At 44.0% G+C, this 19,030-nt stretch overlaps 1 protein-coding gene across 7 annotated transcripts in view; it reads left to right on the forward strand.

Moving 5' to 3' along the window:
- Positions 1 to 19,030, forward strand: part of ARHGAP26 (Rho GTPase activating protein 26) — a 315,168-nt gene that overhangs the window by 172,372 nt on the left and 123,766 nt on the right. For all 7 annotated transcript variants that reach the window (XM_043491279.1, XM_043491281.1, XM_043491282.1 and 4 more), the window contains 3 exons: positions 6,320 to 6,385; positions 7,728 to 7,802; positions 17,928 to 18,015. In XM_043491279.1, the coding sequence (XP_043347214.1) occupies positions 6,320 to 6,385; positions 7,728 to 7,802; positions 17,928 to 18,015 (229 nt within the window). The remainder of the gene's footprint in view (positions 1 to 6,319; positions 6,386 to 7,727; positions 7,803 to 17,927; positions 18,016 to 19,030) is intronic.

A 19,030-nucleotide genomic window follows, 5' to 3' on the forward strand; every position in this document is an offset into this window, starting at 1 on the left:
GAACTCCGAGCCCACCTCCGAGGATACTGCTTGTGAGTCACCTAGAATGGAACTGTTATGAGCAAGCACTCGAATAAGAAAAAAGGGTTACCTACCTTTTGTAACTGTTGTTCTTCGAGATGTGTTGCTCATGTCCATTCCATGACCCACGCTCCTGCCCTTCTGTTGGAGTTGCCGGCAAGACAGAACTGATAGGGCATAGGGTCAGCGGCACCTAATACACCGACGCATGAGTGCGGCATTCAAGGGGGTGCCACAACTGACCCTACAGATACCGCTAAGGCAAAAGTCTCCGACAACTGGGTGCATGGGCATGCACATACCTAGAATGGAATGGATGTGAGCAACACATCTCAAAGAACAACAGTTACAAAAGGTAGGTAACCGATTTCTTTCATATGGTAACCCAAATTAAAGCAGCTGCTCAAGTGTCCAAAGATACAACTGTGGTCTAGGGCCCTTTAAAAAGCATGTATGAATTGAACTGTACATATGACCAGCTCTGTTCAAATTGATTCCAGGGACAGGGAGCACCAGAGACTAGGTCATTGGCTAGGTTATTTGCCATGTGATACTGGGTATGGAACTTCCCTATAACGATGTTAAAATTGATTCAGTGATTGATTGCTCCTGTGGAGTCTGTGTCTAAGTTCTGACTCCCAGAGCAAACAAGACTATTTTATTGCCTTAGTTGCAGTGGTCTGAGACCCAGGATGTTGTACTGAAGTCTGCTTCTTGGCTGCTGTCTTAGTTTACGGAGCCATCGGATTTTATAAGGTAGTGAGTGGCCAGAGGGGCCAGCATCCTATAAAATAATTTATCCTGCTCTGCTTAGAGAGTAAAGGGAGTGACTTGAGAGAGGGATGATGTCTGGGGTGGAGGGATGAGTTTCAATGAACTTCTAACACTAAGTGTATCTTAATTCCTTGGCTAGCAAAATCCAGACCTGTCCTGTTCTGCTGCCCTGCTCTAGTCTCTGAAAACAAATACTCTAGGCCATTTGGACTTGGTACACGGAAGAAGATGAATGACTGCATCCTCCTTCTCTGACTCCACTGGCTCCCCATTCGCTTCAGAATCTGGTTCAAAATTGTCCACCTTAATTTTATAAACTCTTCATAGACCTTATGCTCTCTACAAACCACCTCACGTCCTTCACTTATCGCACACTGGCCTGATCTCTGTCCTACATCCAGTTTCCGTGAGAATGTGTTCAATGCGAGAGCCTTCTGCTTTGCAGCTCCTCTTCCCTGTCATCTTGGCATCTCATCAATTTTTCATCTTTTAAATCACAAACAAAAATCTCATGTTTCTTGGTCTCCATTTCTTAATTTATCTCTCCTTCCGTTTGTGTTTAATTCCGTAAAACTCTTTGAGATAGTTTTTGTTTTGTTCTGCTCTAAAACACAAAGCTGTATAATGTAGTCTGCAGAGGAATCTGTTTGATCTTGTGTAGCTGGTGTGGTGTGACATTTGTAAGTCTGGATTCAGCAAGATCAGATTGAGGCTGATTTTCTCCCTTCCCCTATTCTCGGGTAGTTGCAGTGTCAGCATCGAACGATGGAATTAAGGGATTAAATAGAAATAATGTACATGGCAAAAATTCAAGATGAGACGGGCCCGACTAGAGTAGTTCAAGATGTTGCATAAAACAGGATAAGTAGTCAGCAAAAAAGCTGGAATAATGGTGGTGCTTGTCAAATGTTGATTAAAATGTCTCTGTGCCAGATTATGGTGTGAATGCTATCTTGGTTTGATATTCTGGTCAGTTGTGCATTGAAATACTTCTACAATAATACTGTTGTATGTGTGTGTGCTTGACCCACATCCATCCACTGAAGTGGGGCATAGGGAAACACCGAGGCAAGCCGCATCCCCTGAAATTTGGTTCCACGTACTGTACCTCTCAACCTGCCACTGCCCAGTCGCAAGATAAGAGGCTCAAAATGAACAAATAATTAGAGCAGAAGCTCGGTTTCTGTTAGTAAATGACAGTTACCTTCATCTTTGCAATTCTGTACTTCTAATGGAAATAAATAATGTGAGCAAGAGAATATAGGATGGGGATGAGGAACACCCCTTATTACACAGAATTGAGAGGCATGCTGGCCACCATGTGTATTCAAGGAAGGTGGGAGGGATCACTCTCTCTGCTGCCATTAGCCTCCAACTCCTGTCCGCAGCTCACTGTGCTAGCTCAAAATGCAACAGACTGAGGGCTGGTCTATACTACAGAGGGGGATCGATCTAAGTTATGCTGCTTCAGCTACATCATAATGTAGCTGAAGTCGATGGTACTTAGATCTCCTTACCACAGTGTCTTCACTGCGGCGTGTTAACAGGAGACACTCTCCAATCGATTCCCCTTGCGCTTCTCGTTGAGGTGGAATACAATCGATGATAGAGTGATTGGCGGTCAATTTATTGCGTCTATACTAGACACGATAAATTGAGCCCTGCTGGATCAATCCCTGCCCCTCAATCCGGCTGGTAGTGTAGACAAGCTCTCAGTCACGCACTCATTCCATCCACTCCCAGACCATCAGATGTTAGCAAACAGACTCTAAATGGGGGAATTGACTACTGAATTGGGGAAAATCTAGCTGAAGCCTTGTGCTGCAGATCATGGAGCTGCCTAGGGTGAATGGCGTGGGTGTTAAGGATCACGGCATTAGTAGTTCCAGATGCAGCTATGATCTGTCATCTCTGAGCTAAGTCAGTGAGTAAACAAGAGAGATAAAAAGAAGCTTCTGTGAGGGAGAGTGGAAATCAAGCTTTTTATGGTGCTCATTAAAAGTCAAATTAAAGGATAAATAAGGCTGCCTGGATATTTATTTAATTAGATATTTCTGGAGAGCATAAGGATACCAAGATTGCAAATAAATCCCTGACCTTTCCTGATCCAGAGCTCAGCAAGGAGCATAAAGAGCTGACTCAACAGCTTGGGGAGGATTATACTGTCACTTTCATATGGAAGGATTGCTCCTGCTTCCTCACTCTGTCTTGGCAAACACTGTTGAAAGGTCTTGCTATGATCCCTTTAGCTGTAACTCATTCAGTACTGAGTGGTGCAGTGGACTCATGATGAATCTCCAGCAGTGGGAATAAACTGTGCGGGAGGGAGAATGCCCATTTGTAACCTTCACATTCTCAATATTAAACATGGAAGGAATTTAACTAAAGCTGCAGGAGAGCAGGGCAAGGTAGCACCTGGAGGGGTTGGGGAGAATCCAGGGTAGGCCATACTGACAGCAAAAAACATTCCAACCTAAATTTTGACCAGTAATTTGGGAGGCCCTTCTGAAAATCAGGCCCCTTTTGCAGTGTTGGGCACCTGAAATCCAAGGCACTCCAAATCACTAGTCGAGCACTCTGGTTTTGCTGGAACTGTTTTTTTTTTAAATAATTTGCTTATGTTAAAGACTGTCAAAGTAGTAGTAGGCCTGCCATATCCGGTTTATTCTATATTGAGTGCCTAAGGTTTGTGGAGTAGTGTCGCAGAAGGGGTCGGAAGTGGACCTAAATAGCTTTGCTCTGTTTTGATTTGTTCAATTGAAACCCTAAACTAGAACACAGTGCCCCAGATAATCCATTGTATCTGTTCCTGGGGAATAGCAGGGCTGTTAAAGGACCCATGGCAGTTAGCAAGACATGTAAAACTTCATAGCCATTATGAATGTCCTGTAATGTGAGCATTCTTTAATGTGTGTGTGTTGGCTCAGCATTTCAGCAGGTTTTCCTAGAAAAATAAATTTAGAGAAGTTATATTCTCTCTGTTTCTCTTGCCATTTGTCATTTTAGTAATGGTATCAGCACAGAACTTTTAAAACAAATGAACAGGTGACTTGGGGTGACAGGTAAAATTAACTAGTAAGGGGGCTGCACCTTGCAAGCTACGGACAGCCAACAAACTGTCCCATTGTTGTGAATCAGCTGTGTGTTCGATGTGCTTTTGGATTACCAAATGTTAGGGAAGGGGTAAAGGAAAAATATTGCACTGCTCCTGTTGTGAAACCGCCATGATTCCTGGACTTTGAAACTTTCCTCTTGGAGCCCAGAAATAGTACCATTTTGTGTCTTTGAAATTTGATGTTCACCTGTATTTATGTAGGAGGAAATAAAATAGTATTTTTTTCTCTGCTCTAGCTTCCTGCATCCAAAGACCATAAAACACTTAAAAATATTAATGAATTCAGTTTCACAACGCTTCTGTGAGGCACTGTTGGGAAGTACTCTATTGCCCTTTTCACAGATGGGACAGCTGAGGCACAGAGAGGTTAAATGACTTGTCCAAAGTCTGTGTAGAGTTGGGAATAAATCCCATTTCTCCTGACTTCTTCTCATTCCTGTAAACACTAGATCATGCTTCCTCTATAATGGGACTTCTAGGTGGTGCATAAAGTTCTGCACACTCTTGAATGTACTTTCAGTGTGGTTTCTGCATATTTCTCAAATCTTTTCAAATAAGAGAAGTAATTTTCCTTGATAAACAGCTGACTGGAGGCAGTGTACCCCATGTACTGAATGAGAGCTGACTAAGGGATAAGTATTCCCTCAGGATCCCAGCAGGTATTTGGGTACAAGTATTAGTAACTTGTTTAAATTAAATTTGAAATACTGCAACAGCATGAGTTAATTGAGTGCTATATTCCATTAGTATGAAATTTTTAGATCCTCTTCTCGGGCTCAAGAGTTGGATTCCTTCAGGACATCCTAATTTGCACAGAATAAATATTTCATTAGCACTAATAGAAGAAAGGACTCTACTTCCACTGTGCAAGTCTTCAAAGGAGGGAGGGAAATCTGTTGTATTGTGTGCGAGCCACAAGGGAAAAATCTTTTTAATTGGGCATTTTACAGTCTGGGACTCAAAGGTGTTTGCTTGAATAATATAATGCCCTTAGGATGCAAGGTGTTTCAAGGGGAGTAGGTTAGTTTTTGAATCCTGTGTGGGTCAGTCATGACTAGAGTTGGCTGTGTTCCCTCCTACACGATGAAGGAGAACCAACAATCACAGTGCAAGATCTCTCCTGCTGGTTTATGTCACGGGTTCTCAAACTTTTTTTGTAGCATGGGCCACATCTCGATAGATTGTGTCTTGAGGAAACATCTCCACCTCTTTGTGATTTGCTTGAACCATTCTCCTCTCTAGGTCAACTCACAATGCTTACTTATCGTATAAGGGAAAGTATTATGTAGTGTCTTTAAGGTGATAGGTGTTTTGTCCTCCTTGGACAAAGTTTCCTTGTACTCTAATCTCTAAGCACCATGTGGCTTCTTGGATCACTACCAACTGCACAGTGGGCCATGAGGTGCAGTTTGGAAAACATTGCTTTAAAGAGTTTTGAGCCCTTCGTTGTTTCAGCCAGCAATTCAGATACATATCCCCATCATCTGTTCCCTTCTTCCATTGCCAAAGGACTCCATCCCTCCAGTCTCTCTTCACTGGGTAACACTCACTGCTACATACCTTCACCTCCCATTTTACATCCTCCATCCATTCTCCCTTCATCCCCACTCATATTTTTCTCCTGCAACCTCTTCCAGTTGTTACCTTCCAGTCTGCCCTTGGTTACCTTTCTTCCTTCTCCAGTTGCTTATTTAGCACATTTTATAGGGCATCAATCAAAACGCACCAACCTATCATACAATTAAAAAAAACAAAACAAGCAAAACATGAAATTCAGTCAAAAGAACCAACCCCCCTACATACCTACAGAAGTCTGACACAGGAGGAAACCCTCAAGGTAAAGTCACCCCTCGAGCAACAGCGATCATGTTTCAGGTGGAGATTAGGAAGGAAATAACTCATGTAGGAGATGAAGTAGGGGACTCGTGGAATGTTTAGAGTCTGGTCATCTGAAATAATGTGGCTTGTGGCGAACAAGAGAGACTGACAGACCTCCCAGCCAGAAGTCCCATACAGGAGATAGCATCCTGGTCCTGAATGAATGCAGTCAACAAGCACAAACCTGCATCTCTGCAGGGAACTGGTACTAGAATTGGAGAGGGTGCTGCAGGTCAAGAGTGAAGTGCATTGGCAGAGCTGTGGGTAGCCCCAGGATTGGAACAGCATGGGGGTTTGAAATAAGATGTATGAGCAGTGTTATGTACTTGCTTGCATTGTTCCTGAAGAAAGGTAGTGCGTTAGTCTCTCTCTTTTGTGGACATCAAATGTATCCCCCCCAAATTATTTTTTAAAAAGCAATACAATCTCTATTTCAATCTTGGAGATGATTCTGTTGGATGAATGGAGTGCTCATTGTGAAATCATCCCTATTGGCTAAATGTTTTATCAGTTTTTTTTCTTTCCTTTCAGCTGCTCAGTTGGATAATATTGGATTCAGCATTATCAGGAAATGCATACATGCTGTCGAAACAAGAGGTATAGTAGTTCACCAGATGCCCTTGTTTTTAGGGAAAGTCTTGCATCTGTTTTTAGCATTGTCTGTGCTTACCTTCTCTTTTTGTGCACAGAAATGATTTATTAACCCTCAGAGTCTCATATTTGATATACCTCATTATAGGCTGGCACAGATGCCCTAGCTGGCCAGGTACTTTATCTTGAATAACTGGAGAACACAGGTATTAAGCAGATCTCAAGAACTGAAGGATAAACAAAGAAATGTTGGGCTAGATTTTTAAAATTAGGAGCGGAATTTAATTTGAAATCTAATTTTGGATATAATTTAATGTGTGCACCTCTCGAACAAATATGAATTTTATTCTCAATACCCCTGTAAAGTAGAGAAATCCCCATGTTACAGGAGGGGTAGGCACAGGTAAGAGAAAGTGACTTGCCCGTGGTCTCACAGGAAATCTGTAGCTGATCCAGACTTGAACCCAGGTCTCCCGAGTCCCAGCCCATTGTTCTCCTTCCTACCTGTAAGGGAATTCAGAACATTGGGTGATGATAGGAACTGAGTATTTGCCATACTGCAGTGCTGCTGAGGCTCATATCCTAAGGACATAGAGTATGCGGTGGTTACTGAAGAGCTGCAGGCTGGTGAAGTTTTGCAACGCCCTAAATGAAGAAAAAAAGTTTGCATTATTGAGATTTTCCTGCTGTCCATGGTACAAACTCTGTTCAAATAACATGCTGGCTGTGATTAAAACCCTGGTTTAAAAAAAAAAAAAGGGCAAACAAAGCCAACACATTTATTTAGACCTGCAAAGGTCAAAATGCCCTCAACTTTCATTCCCTTCAGTAAGACTGGAGGAACATTCAGCTCCAGTTAGTCAGGTCCTTTGACTAGTGTCTGTAACAGCAAAGTAGGTCTGTGTTGTTTGTCCTTTATTATTTAGTTCTGTACTACCATAAGCCTTACTTTGGATCAGAATCACATTGTACAGCACACTCTGCTGACACATGGAAAGACACAGTCCCTGACCAGCATCAGACTCCTCAACGCATTCACCCACTTTCCTGTTGCCAATCAAATATTTGTTTCTGGTGCTTCCTTGCTTTCTGTTATCCACTAGTGTGGAGAACAGGCACCACCATCCTCTGATTCCTGAGCTGATCAGGAGACAACACTTTGTAATAAATACATAAAAACCCAGATGTCAAAACCAAATCTCAACCCTTTCTAGAACAGCCAGGCTGAGAGTGTTGCATGCGGCTGGTGGAAGCTTTAATTACTGCAGCTATTAGCAAAGCCAAGGAAATGAAAGAAATGTTAATCTTTTAACATTCCCCTAATGAAGTAACCTCTTTATTTTTCCAGGGATCAATGAGCAAGGGCTCTACCGAATTGTTGGAGTAAACTCCAGAGTTCAAAAGCTATTGAGTATCTTAATGGGTAAGTGTCTCAAATCCGCATTAGAGGGAAGCAGCTTATTACCAGCCCTAGTGACGGAGGCTGTTGTCGAAATACCAGAACCTGGGGTGGGAATTCCACTTTGGGAAATGAATTCTCATTAACATATTCTGTGAGGTGTCAGGAGAGTGTGGGGATTGGAACACTAAAAATTGTGTAGGGCATTCACTTTAAAGGGGCTTTTATTTCACCTGATCTGTTGCTTGGGCCTCACTCATATGCTTTGCATATCTTGGCAGTCTTCCCAAATGCAGCCTGTAACCTTCAGAAAAATAGCTGAACCATATGTTAGCTTTTATTCCTATACCTGCCACATGCTCCCTCTGTTTTTGTCTCTAATAGTTTTATCTCATGTTGCTCATGGTTCTAGTTGCTCTCCCTTTAGATCTAATTTTCCTGTCCAGCTATGTTTACTACTAGCAGAGTTATTTTAGTCCTCCCCCACCCACTTTCTTGTTGTTAACTTCCCCCCATAGCAGGTCATGAAAGAACCCTGTTGTTGGTCAGACTTCAACACAGCCATCCGAACAGTTGGTCAGAGTGTGAAGGGAATAGTGTAAACTAACTGGATGGAGATAGCAAGTGTAGGTGGTGGGCTTAGCTGCTGTGGGATTGTGGGGGGCAGTGACTGTTCCATAATTTCATCTGGTTTTTCAATAGACTCCCTCCTGGAAGAGCTTCTTTACCTGTAGATGAATGTGCTGAAGGGAAGGGCAAAAGGGGCTGACATGTTGTTAGGGCTCTGTGTCTGACCAACGAGACTCAGCCCAGTGTTTGAGAATGTCCACTTGAGAGAGAATCCTACTCAGGCCTTCAGATGTCCCTCCCACCTCAGAAAGATTTTGCCTGTTTGAAGTTCAAGGCTACTATTCCTCTCTATGTGTGTGTATGTGCTGAACAGCCTGATAATGCGTCACCATCTCCTTCCCGGTTTCTACTTTGTGCTAAGCCCCTCTGCATTGCAGTCTGCCTTCTGCCTTCACAATTCCATTGCTCTCTCTGTGAAGTATGGAGAGCTACAAATCCTGGGTGTTTTGAACACTGAAGACCTCCTAGCAAGCACAACTGAATAGTGAGATTCAGTACTTCAGAGGTCAAAGCAGACCCTGTTGGGCCCCAAAATCTCATTTAAGGTAGCAAGGTGGGGGGCACTGTCTCTCCACCCTGTGCTCTGCCACAAAACTCAGGGGTTGCAAGTCCCTCAATCCCATTCACATCCTACCAGCCAGCAGCATCAGCAGTCCATGTCTGACCCACAATTAGCACTGCTGCCCCTGCCAGCGTGTGGGAGTGACTCTTCGGGATCAAGGTAGGGGCATTCCTCACTTCACTACCCATTGAAAATCTGCTGTCTCAGGCAGTCACCTATGCCACCTACCCCTGTTGCTGGCCCTGTTCATGTGGCAGTAGCAATGTGCAACAGGAGCCAAAGCATTTCATGGGCAGGTTGATATATCAATGCAAAAGTGCAGCAGAACTTAGAACAGATACAGCTGCTCACACAAGAGAGCAGTTCGGTGCTTTTTCCCCTGCTCTGGAATCTGAAATGAAGCCATGACAGGAGGACGTTTCCACATAGGTTTCCAAAGAGGTAACCTGCTGTAAGTTGAAGCATGTGGTTTTTAAGCCCTGTTTCAGTCGGATTTAGAATTTCATTTATTGCTTTAGCTCTAATAACTCCATAGGGAAAAATACCCATCCAGAGCTCCAAGCACCCTAGACATGCATGAAAAAAAAAAAAACAGTTAAGAAAAGTTGTAAACAGTCACTTAACGTGGTAGCATTCCAACCCCATCTCATGCTGTTTTGTGCCTGGTAGGCCAATATGAATTAGGAGGTGTCTCTAACTAGTAGATGTCTGTAACTGAATGAATATTTAGTTATTTGTTCGGTGCCTTAGTGTCACATTCATCACTCACTGGAAAATCTGCTCTCCTTGGGACTACTGTACTTTCTACCCTTTGGACTGCCGCTCTGTCCTCCCTATTGTCCTCTCTTGATTTCTCTTCCCCCTTCTCAATCTTTGATCCTCCTCTGTTTTTTCCCCTCTGCATTTCCTCCTTGCAGCAACTCCAATTTCCAACCCTATGTACTAAAGTGATCAGTGATTAACTTATTTAATGTTGACACAGAAATTTCATAATCGTGTTTTAAAGTTGATAGTCCAATGAGGCTAACAGGGGACAGAGGCGGTCACACTTGCAAGTCATTGTTCCAGGCTTTCTGCAGACTAAGGCAAACACCACTGCATGAGTCACACTCTGTTCACATTTGGAAGGTTATCTCTGCAGCCATAAAGGCTATTGTTTTAATGAATGTTTATCATAGATTCTCCGTATGGGCCCCGTAACTATATCATCTGGGCTGGATCTATCTCATGGGTCATATGTTTGCCAGCCTGGCTCAAAAAAGCATTAGGTACTGGCCACTGGCAAACATAAGCTTCTACTTTGGGTGCACCTACCGCACAATCTGAACTGATATGCCAGGACCTCTGGTTTTTTGTTTAGTTTTTTAACCAGAATGCATGTATTAAGAACTATCAATGCATTTGCAAAAAAAGAAAAGGAGTACTTGTGGCACCTTAGAGACTAACACATTTATTTGAGCATAAGCTTTCGTGAGCTACAGCTCACTTCATCGGATGCATCACTCACTTCAACGAAAGCTATGCTCAGATAAATTTGTTAGTCTCTAAGGTGCCACAAGTACTCCTTTTCTTTTTTGCGAATACAGACTAACATGGCTGCTACTCTGAAACCTATCAGTGCATTTGGAATTACTGTCTCCACACAGTGGGCCAAATCATGGCCTCGGTACTGCTCTCTCAAATATATCTGTTTCAGTATAAGGTTCCCTGGCTGTAACAGATGGCTGGATTTGGTCCTTTGTGGGTTCTTTAGTGCTGAGAGGAATCAAAGGTTTTGGCCACCGTCCAAAAGCATCATCGCCTTAGTAGCTGAAGACACTCAGTCTTTGGCCTCATGCCTCACAATGTGGTGATATAGTCAGTGTTTGTGTCTTGCCTGCCATGTCTTCATTAGCTGCTGATGTCTGAAGCATAGTAATGAGCTCTAAGCTCGCTGGCAGGCTAGAAGATTAGGGGTGTCACTCAAGTAGGTTGCAAGGTCATTTATTTTAATCCCTGTTGATCTTCAATATTGTTATTGTCTGGCTGGAAAAGGGCATGTCCTGACCTCCTCATATTAACAACAGAACCCAAGGGGAGTATCTTTGCTGAGTTCCAGCCTCCAGGCTGACACAAGCTCTCTGTAAAGGCGCTGCCAAACTGAGCTCTGCTCCTCTCCCCCTCTCCCCCCGGGTCTTTTTAGGACTTAATGTGTTTAAAGTAAAAGCAACATCCTGCTCAAATGTTGACTATTTAGATCAAAACTTCATTAGCAAAGGAGCCAGATTTTGCTTACAACTTCAGGTTTCCCTTATATTTAGAAATGAATGTGGTCAGCACTAGTGATTCACATACAGATTAAATGGCAAGTGGATCAGGTTTCAGAGACCTGTGATTGGTGTAAATGGCACACTACTGTGGAGGCCTTCAGTGTGACACTTTTCTACAGAAGGTGCTATTCTGCTCTGTCCTCAGCTTGAAGGTATTTGCAGATAGCACTTTGCATTGGCAGCAGCTGCATTAGACTCAAATACAGTACCTGCCATGCTCTTGCTGTGGGACTTGTGTATCAAAGGCAAATGATTTGCTCCTCAGTTTCCCTACTGGTGAAATGGTGAATACCTCTCTATCAGGGTTCTTTTGAGGCTTAATTCATCAACATTTGTAAAGTGTTTATCTTTCTTTAGCTCCTGCCATTAAAAATCTCCAAAGTGTTACTTATTTATCAAGCACAGCTGTTTTTGAAGTATTGCATTGTTAAGTCAGGAGCACAAACACAGTATAGTAATAGAACCAGCATGCAAATCTGTTCTTTAAAGGCTCCTTATTAAAATACATGGTGGAGTATAACATATTGAGTGATCCTACTGATCCTTGCCAGTTAGTCAGTGGTGAGTGAGATTTCCTATAGCCATTGGCCTTTATGATGAAATGTGTTTATGGCTGTTTTTGAAACCATCTTCATGTCACCCAAGTGGCGATTAGAATTAATACCTGGTAACATGATTGTATCCCAGGCAGCTCTATTTATCACAGCGAAAGTGATGAGGAATTGAAATAACAGCAGCGGTGGCTAGTACTGTTCCCCTCCACCTTAACGTCTCCCAGAAATTTACTAAAGACATTCTGCAACACTGACTGCAGTACTTCTGGGAAAGATGTCATTGGATAGGCTAATCGGCATTTCAGACACCATCTGGAAGAATCAGCCCCTGGAGGGCCGCTGTGCTATTGTATGTAAGCGTCTCGCTGTATTTCCATCGGAGTGCTTGTTTTTTCCAGTGTTTAATCATTCTTAGTCATTTAACTTAACATCAAGCTGAAAGTTTGTGACCCCAGCTAATTTGATTCACTGTGCCAGGGGAGCTGTTTAGTTGGTAGTATGCCTGGGTGGGCAGGCTCAGGATTGGAGATGATGCCTACAGTTCCTCTCAGTCACCAGTGCTATTGTCTACAAAAAAAATCCACACAAAAAGCAAAAAAAAACAAAAAAACAAAAAAAAAACCCCACATCCTGACTTCTGCTGATCTTGGAATCTGTTGTGTTTGGGGCTGCCTTGTTTTTCTTCAGACTACCACCACTGATCCTTTAAATCAAAATATCAATCTCTGTCTGTTTGTTAAGCTTATTTATAACAGCTCAGACGCAGTGGAAGCTCCATGTTGTGGGACGTTTATGATGAGGCAGGACAAAACCCTAGTAAATTATGCATGGGAAAGGATCTTGCACTGGCTGGTACTGTCGTGGGGGCGGACAAGTTGACTTCTTCCATCTCTGTTGCGATGAGGGGTTCATAGAAGAAGAAATGTTCATGCTTCTACCTCCCATTATTGTTCACATTCATCTTTGCTGTGTTTGTCTGAACATACATCTTGCTGAGTCTTCTCTAAGTTGTTGTGTTGGCACTGTTATAAAAAAAACCCTTTAACCTCTGCTCATTTTGACCATATCAAGTTATTTTTAACCAATAAAAATGGTCTCCTTTTAAAAAGCAAGTCAGATGGCAAGTCGCACTGAAACTGATTAGGAAGGATTGTGTTAGTTTGTGTGGTGTCTGTGTGACACGCACATCATTTTTGTCATTAATACAGAATTTTTTTTGAATGTTTATCTTTTTCACTACCCCTTTTGATGTGTTTTTCCTTAAAATAAACCCATTGCCTGTAAGGAAATTCGAACTCTTATTCAATACAAACTTTTAATTGCTTTCAAAATTGCACAGTTTTTACCTATTGTTTTAAAATTCAGGAACATATTATAAATGAATGCAGAAAAAGTAAGTTGAATCCAGGGAATGATCGAGGGTAATCAGCTGCACCCAGCAGTGTGCTATTTGGCTTTAGTAGTCCTCTCCAGTTTTCACTGAGATCAATGGAAAGACTCCCATTGTCCGATCAGGCTCACTTTCTATTCTCATGCATATCTGGGTTGTTTTCAGTCAGTGTCCCGAGCTTGTAATGAAGGCCTAGGGTTTTATTTATCACTCTTTCATTTAATGTAGGAAATTAATATAGTCAAATTCACCTACCAATAGTTAAAGAGATTGAGAATTAAATTAGACAGTAAACGAACTCAGAAATGGAATGCAAACAAGCACAAAAGCAATGGGAAGCATGTAATTGTGCCTGCAAGAGGAACTTATTCATGGCTTTCTCCCTCTCAAACAGTGAGCAGACAATGCTTTTTGATCCTTACCTGGAGGAGCCAGGATCTTCACTTGTTATGCAGATTCCATACCTGAGCGTTTACCTGGGTTACCACCAGTGGTGCCAATTAATGCAAATGTGATGGTGGTTTTTAGTGTCATTTGGTTTTAATGATCAGTGACAGTTGTCATGGCGATCTTTGGAACATGGACAGTTGTCTGCTAGGAACTGGACTGAAAATGCCCACTCACTTCCCATAGGTCACTGAACAGCCACCTGATGGTAACTGATTCCAGCAATCCTTTAGCCCTGTAGCACTGGGGTACAAAATGCTAGAAGTCTGCAGCAAGAAAAAACTGGTTCCTGCCTTTTTCAATCATTATTTTACTGTAATGGCATTAGGATGTTTCACCAGAGCTTCCACAGAAACTGATAAAATACTGCCTTAAATATTGTCTAACTACAAACAGTGACTTCGAAAACAGCCCTCGCTCCCTGATCTAGTTGGAGGCTTACAGCGATCAGAGAACAGGCAGCATGACTCCAGGTTTCTAAAAGCACAACTTCCTCTGCAGTTGTTTCAGCTCTTGGGTTTTGGAAGAAAACATCTTGCTGGCCAAAGCCTCGTATTCACTCCATGCAGAACAGCTGCATGTGGTTTGTTTGTTTGTTTGTTCCTTTCTTTCTTTCTTAAAGGGAATTTTAAAAAAGAAATACACAAAGGGAGGGGAGGCCCACAGAGGAGATGAGGGGAAGGAGAGGAGTAAGCGGTGTTTAAAAATAAAAACAGAATAAATGAACAGGCTCCTTCACTTCAGATAGGTGCACCATATTGAGCTTAAAACCCATTTTGTCCCCCATATGCTGTTGTGGTGTCAGGCCATAAAAGCCCTAGAGCCAACCAGAGAATTCCCCTGGCAGAGACATGAAGGCAGCACAATGAATGCCCCATACAGGCCACTGTAGGGGGTATGCCAGGGTCTGCAGATGATGGGAGTGGGGAAGGCGCTGTGTACTACAAAGGTTCTCAGCAGATTGGGTTGAGTGCCTAAGTTACTTTGAGGGCCATTTCAGCTCCTGAAACAGCCCAGGATTAGGAGGGTGCAAAATGACTTTAAGCTACTTACCTCCCCAGCCCCCCAACTCCTTCCACCCAATTGCTAAGTTTATATTGTGCCTCTACAAGGTGCAGCACAGAATTGCTCCCTGTGTTTTTACACTGCTGAGGAGCCAAGAGGGTCTCCGCTGATGGCCTTTTATATGAGCCCTCATGATGCCAAGTGTAACAGCCTGTCTTGGATTGGGGATGACTGGGCCACCCCACGGAGCCTGGGAGAGCCTTTCCTGAAATCATCCAGCAGAGGGTGCGGAAGAGCCATTTACAGCGGTTCATTTACCTGACCTCTCTGTGTGTGCACCAAGCTGCTTCCACGGTCTTCCTGGGCCCTGCTGGGGTGGCGGAGCCAAACCTGGCAGTCTCCACAAGTGGGCTGAGCAGGTTGTTGAGCCAGTGGAAACAGAGGCAGTCAGAATGCTGAGGACCCAGAAGGATAACAGCATTGCCAAATGTTCCCTTCATGTTCAGGGCCTGTTTGAGCGTCTCTAGCCACGGAATAAGGAGTTGAGGGCACTCAGCAGGATCTTGCATGATGCGCTCTACACCATCAGTTGCACTGCTAATTAAATTTTTGCTCCCTTTTATTGGGGGAATGCTTAACTGGCGGCCTGGCTGGACTGTAGCAGATGAAGCAGGCTCTGTTAGTGCTTTTTGCAACCGGCCCTAGGAGGAGCCAATGGGGAAGGAGCATTCCTTTGGCAGGGTGGTAATAGTGGACAGTGGTCTTTGTGGGCTGGAGGAAGGCAGCCATCCACAACCTCAGTGGATTCCCTCTATGTGTATCCATGCCAGCCAGAGGAAGATGTTTTTGTATGTCTCTTTGGCCAGAGGAAAGGGCTGGAGAGTAGCCACTCACCATGGCGTAGCTGGAGAAGCCTTGGGAAAATGAGCACTTTGACATAAAAGGTGAGCTGCTGGTTCACTCTGATCTGGCCACAGTTTGCGCAGTGGTTTTCTTCCCCTCTCCAACTGGTGCAATGGACCATCTCTCTTCCATGGTGGCATGTGAAGGAATGTGTGGATTTGGGACTCAAAGTTAAAAACAGCCCTGGGGCAGGCCTGGTGGTTAGTGCTTTGCACTGCCAAGCAGGAGATGTTGGCTGCCACTCCTAGCTTAGGCGTCTCACTTTCTGGGCTGCTAAGTGTTGAGCCCAGTGACTGCCTGGACGAGCTCCTGAGTCCAAACCAACCCTTCTTGGGCAAAGATGGTGGCTGCAACCTCGGGAATTAGAAGGTGAATGGCAGAGTTAAAGCTGCACAGGGAAGAAGCATGCATGCACATTTGGAGGGCAAGGGTCAGTGTGGCAAAGGAAACTGCTGATATGAATATGAACACACAGCACTCAGAGACTGCCAGAAGAGTTTAATTTGTTCCCAGGTAGGCTCTGAGGATCAGAAGAGTCAAACTCCCAGCATACCAGAGAGAGCTACAGGGAGGTGCAGAAATTGGCAGCCCTTTTTGAAAACAAAGATTGCTTGGGAGTCTCTGGACAGGGCTGGCCTGGAAATAAAGTACATTAAAATGGAAGTGCTTAAGCTCTGAGAAACTTGCCTAATATTGCTATAAAAAGCCTTCTAGCCTGACTGTTGTTTGAGTCTTTTTTTCCTCTGTAATGTTACATAACGTTTGTTTGGTTGGAGGCCTGGCGAAGGCTAAATAGCTGGTTTACTAGATGTGGTTCATGCAATGGCTTGCACATGTAAAACTTGCCAATTTCTGCTCACTTAGAGCCAGGCTCTGTCTTTTGTTGTCTTGCTGTTTGAGCCGGATTGCCCCTAGAATGAAGAGATGTGCAGTAATATTTGACATCTCTCCAGGGCTTGCTCATGTTGTGGAAGTTCAGAAGTTTCTGTAAATCTCTGCATGTGACTCCAGGGATGAGGAGGGATGAATCAGACATTTAAAAAAATCTTTAAGGATGCCAAGGAACAGTCTGCTGAGAAGAGGATGTAGAAAACTAATAGAATGACATCAAGAGGCCAGAGGTGAAAAAACAAACCAAAATATGATTTTTCTAAGCCAATAACCCGCCCAGCCTCTGCTGCTTTCCCAGACTCATTGCTCTACAACGTTTAAAAACAGGGTTTGGTATTTCTCCCCTCACTGTGATACAAATAAAGTAAACAAGAATACGCTGCTTTCCCCGTCACCCGTATGCCTATAGAGAAAGCTGACCGTGTATAAGCTTCCTTGCTGTAGAACTCTGCCAGCATGGCCCCTGCAGATGTTCCTGCTTTTGCAAGCCAATGGGAACTTTATGGCCTGAGTTCTCCCTCCACCTTCTAGCAGCAAATGTCAGACTGGCAAAAGCACCCATCTGGCAGCAGTGGCAACCTAGGGTCTACCAGGTCAAGTGACACAGTAGATAATTTGCTGACACGTTGTTGTGCCAATGTCCTGCTATGTAGTGCGGTGTGCGCCAACTTTGTTTCCTCCTTCTACTCCAGCTGCAGAACAAAGCGGATAAAGCGCATGTGTAATTTCCTCAGTTGCCAGCAGGGCTAGGTCTAGTGGTGGTTCTGCCCTGGGCAAGCAAGCAAATGTCTGCCTTTTCCAGCCAGCAGTATCTCATGCACACGGTTACTGAATGTCCTATTGCCCCTGTTGTTTTGTTGCTCTGGGCACTTGCCTGCTTTAATTGTATGATACAGCTGGCCCTGGTTACTAGCAGTCACTGTCTGTTCCCCACCACTTATTTGTACTGCTGTGTGCCCAAGTCATTTGCCAGTCATTTAGGCATGCCTTGCTGCCATTGTCCTTCTATTATTTTGATGCATTTATTTATACTGCAGTTGTGCCCCAAAATCTAAATTAAACGGCATGTCTAGTCTGTCTGACACTGTTCCGCTTCCATCACTGCAGTACCTAAGCACAGCAGTGTCTTGAAATCCTTTTTTATTGTCACGCTTGAAACAAAACTATTGGTCCCATCAGCCATGCGTGATGAGCTCCTCCTCTTTTTGCTTTTGAACACATGCAAGTGAGTCCTAGTGTCCAGCCTGTGGTCGCCGTCTGCATCCATATCCATGTAAGCAGGAACAGCTCTCAAGGCTCAAAGTATTTGCTGGTATTGGTTATTTGGAGAAATTATTGAGAAACTGGGCAGTGGGATCTTCCTTCAGAGTAACCCCACAGTAGCAGCTTTGGAGGTGACTGTGTTGTTTAATGTGTTCTCTTTGAGCCACTCATTCTTTTGTTGCCTTTCTTCCCTAGATCCCAAAACAGCTTCTGAAACAGAAACGGACATTTGTGCTGAGTGGGAGATAAAGACTATCACCAGTGCACTGAAAACTTACTTGAGGTAGGGGAGAAATGCCTCCAGTGTTATATGTCTCCACAAGTGTGTTCTGTAATGTCCTGGGGATCTCCTCACCCACTACCCGAGCTTCTTGTCAAGAGAACGAGTTTAAAATAACTAAGGAAGAGTCTGTTCTTAAAGAATCCACCTTGGATTTTCCACTGAACCCCATGCATGCTTGGGCAGGACTTTGGGAGTTTAATGAATACTGTACAGATGCTAATGTGGAGGGTCTATTTTGGTCAATTTCATGGTCATAGGATTTAAAAAATCATAAATTTCATTATTTCAGCTATTTAAATCTGAAATTTCACGGTGTTGTAACTGTAGGGGTCCTGACCCAAAAAGGAGTTGTGTGTGTGTGTGTGGGGGGGGGGTGTCACAAGGTTATTGTAGGTGGGTTTGCGGTATTGCTACCCTTGCTTCTGCGCTGCTGCTGCTGGCGGCGGCGCTGCCTTCAGAGCTGGGCAGCTGGAGAGCAGTGGCTGCTGGCCAGGAGCCCAGCTCTAAAGGCAGAGCCAGCACCAGCAGCAGTATAGAAGTAAGCATGGCATGGTATGGTTTCGACACCTTTTACTTCTGCACTGCTGCCTGCAGAGCTGGGCCCTCAGTCAGCAGCAACTACTCTCTCTGGCTGCCTAGCTCTGAAGGCAGCAGCACAGACGTAAAGGTGGCATGATATGGTATTGCCACCCTTACTTCTGCGCTGCTGCTGGCAGGGTGCCACCTTCAGAGCTGGGTGCCTGGCCAACAGTCACCACTCTCCGGCCGCCCAGCTCTGAAGGCAGCGCAGAAGTAAGGGTGGCAATACCATGACCTGCCCTAAAATAACCTTGTGACCCCCCTGTTTGAGAAACACTGGTCTCCCCTGTGAAATCTGTATAGTATAGGGTAAAAGCACACAAAAGACCAGATTTCACAGGGAGAGACCAGATTTCACAGTCGGTGATGCGTTTTTCGTGGCCATGAATTTGGTAGAGCCCTACTCATGTGGTGCAGCCATAACTTATAAACACTT

The sequence above is a fragment of the Dermochelys coriacea genome, chromosome 8, assembly GCF_009764565.3.
Source record: "Dermochelys coriacea isolate rDerCor1 chromosome 8, rDerCor1.pri.v4, whole genome shotgun sequence".
Lineage (NCBI taxonomy): Eukaryota > Metazoa > Chordata > Testudines > Dermochelyidae > Dermochelys > Dermochelys coriacea.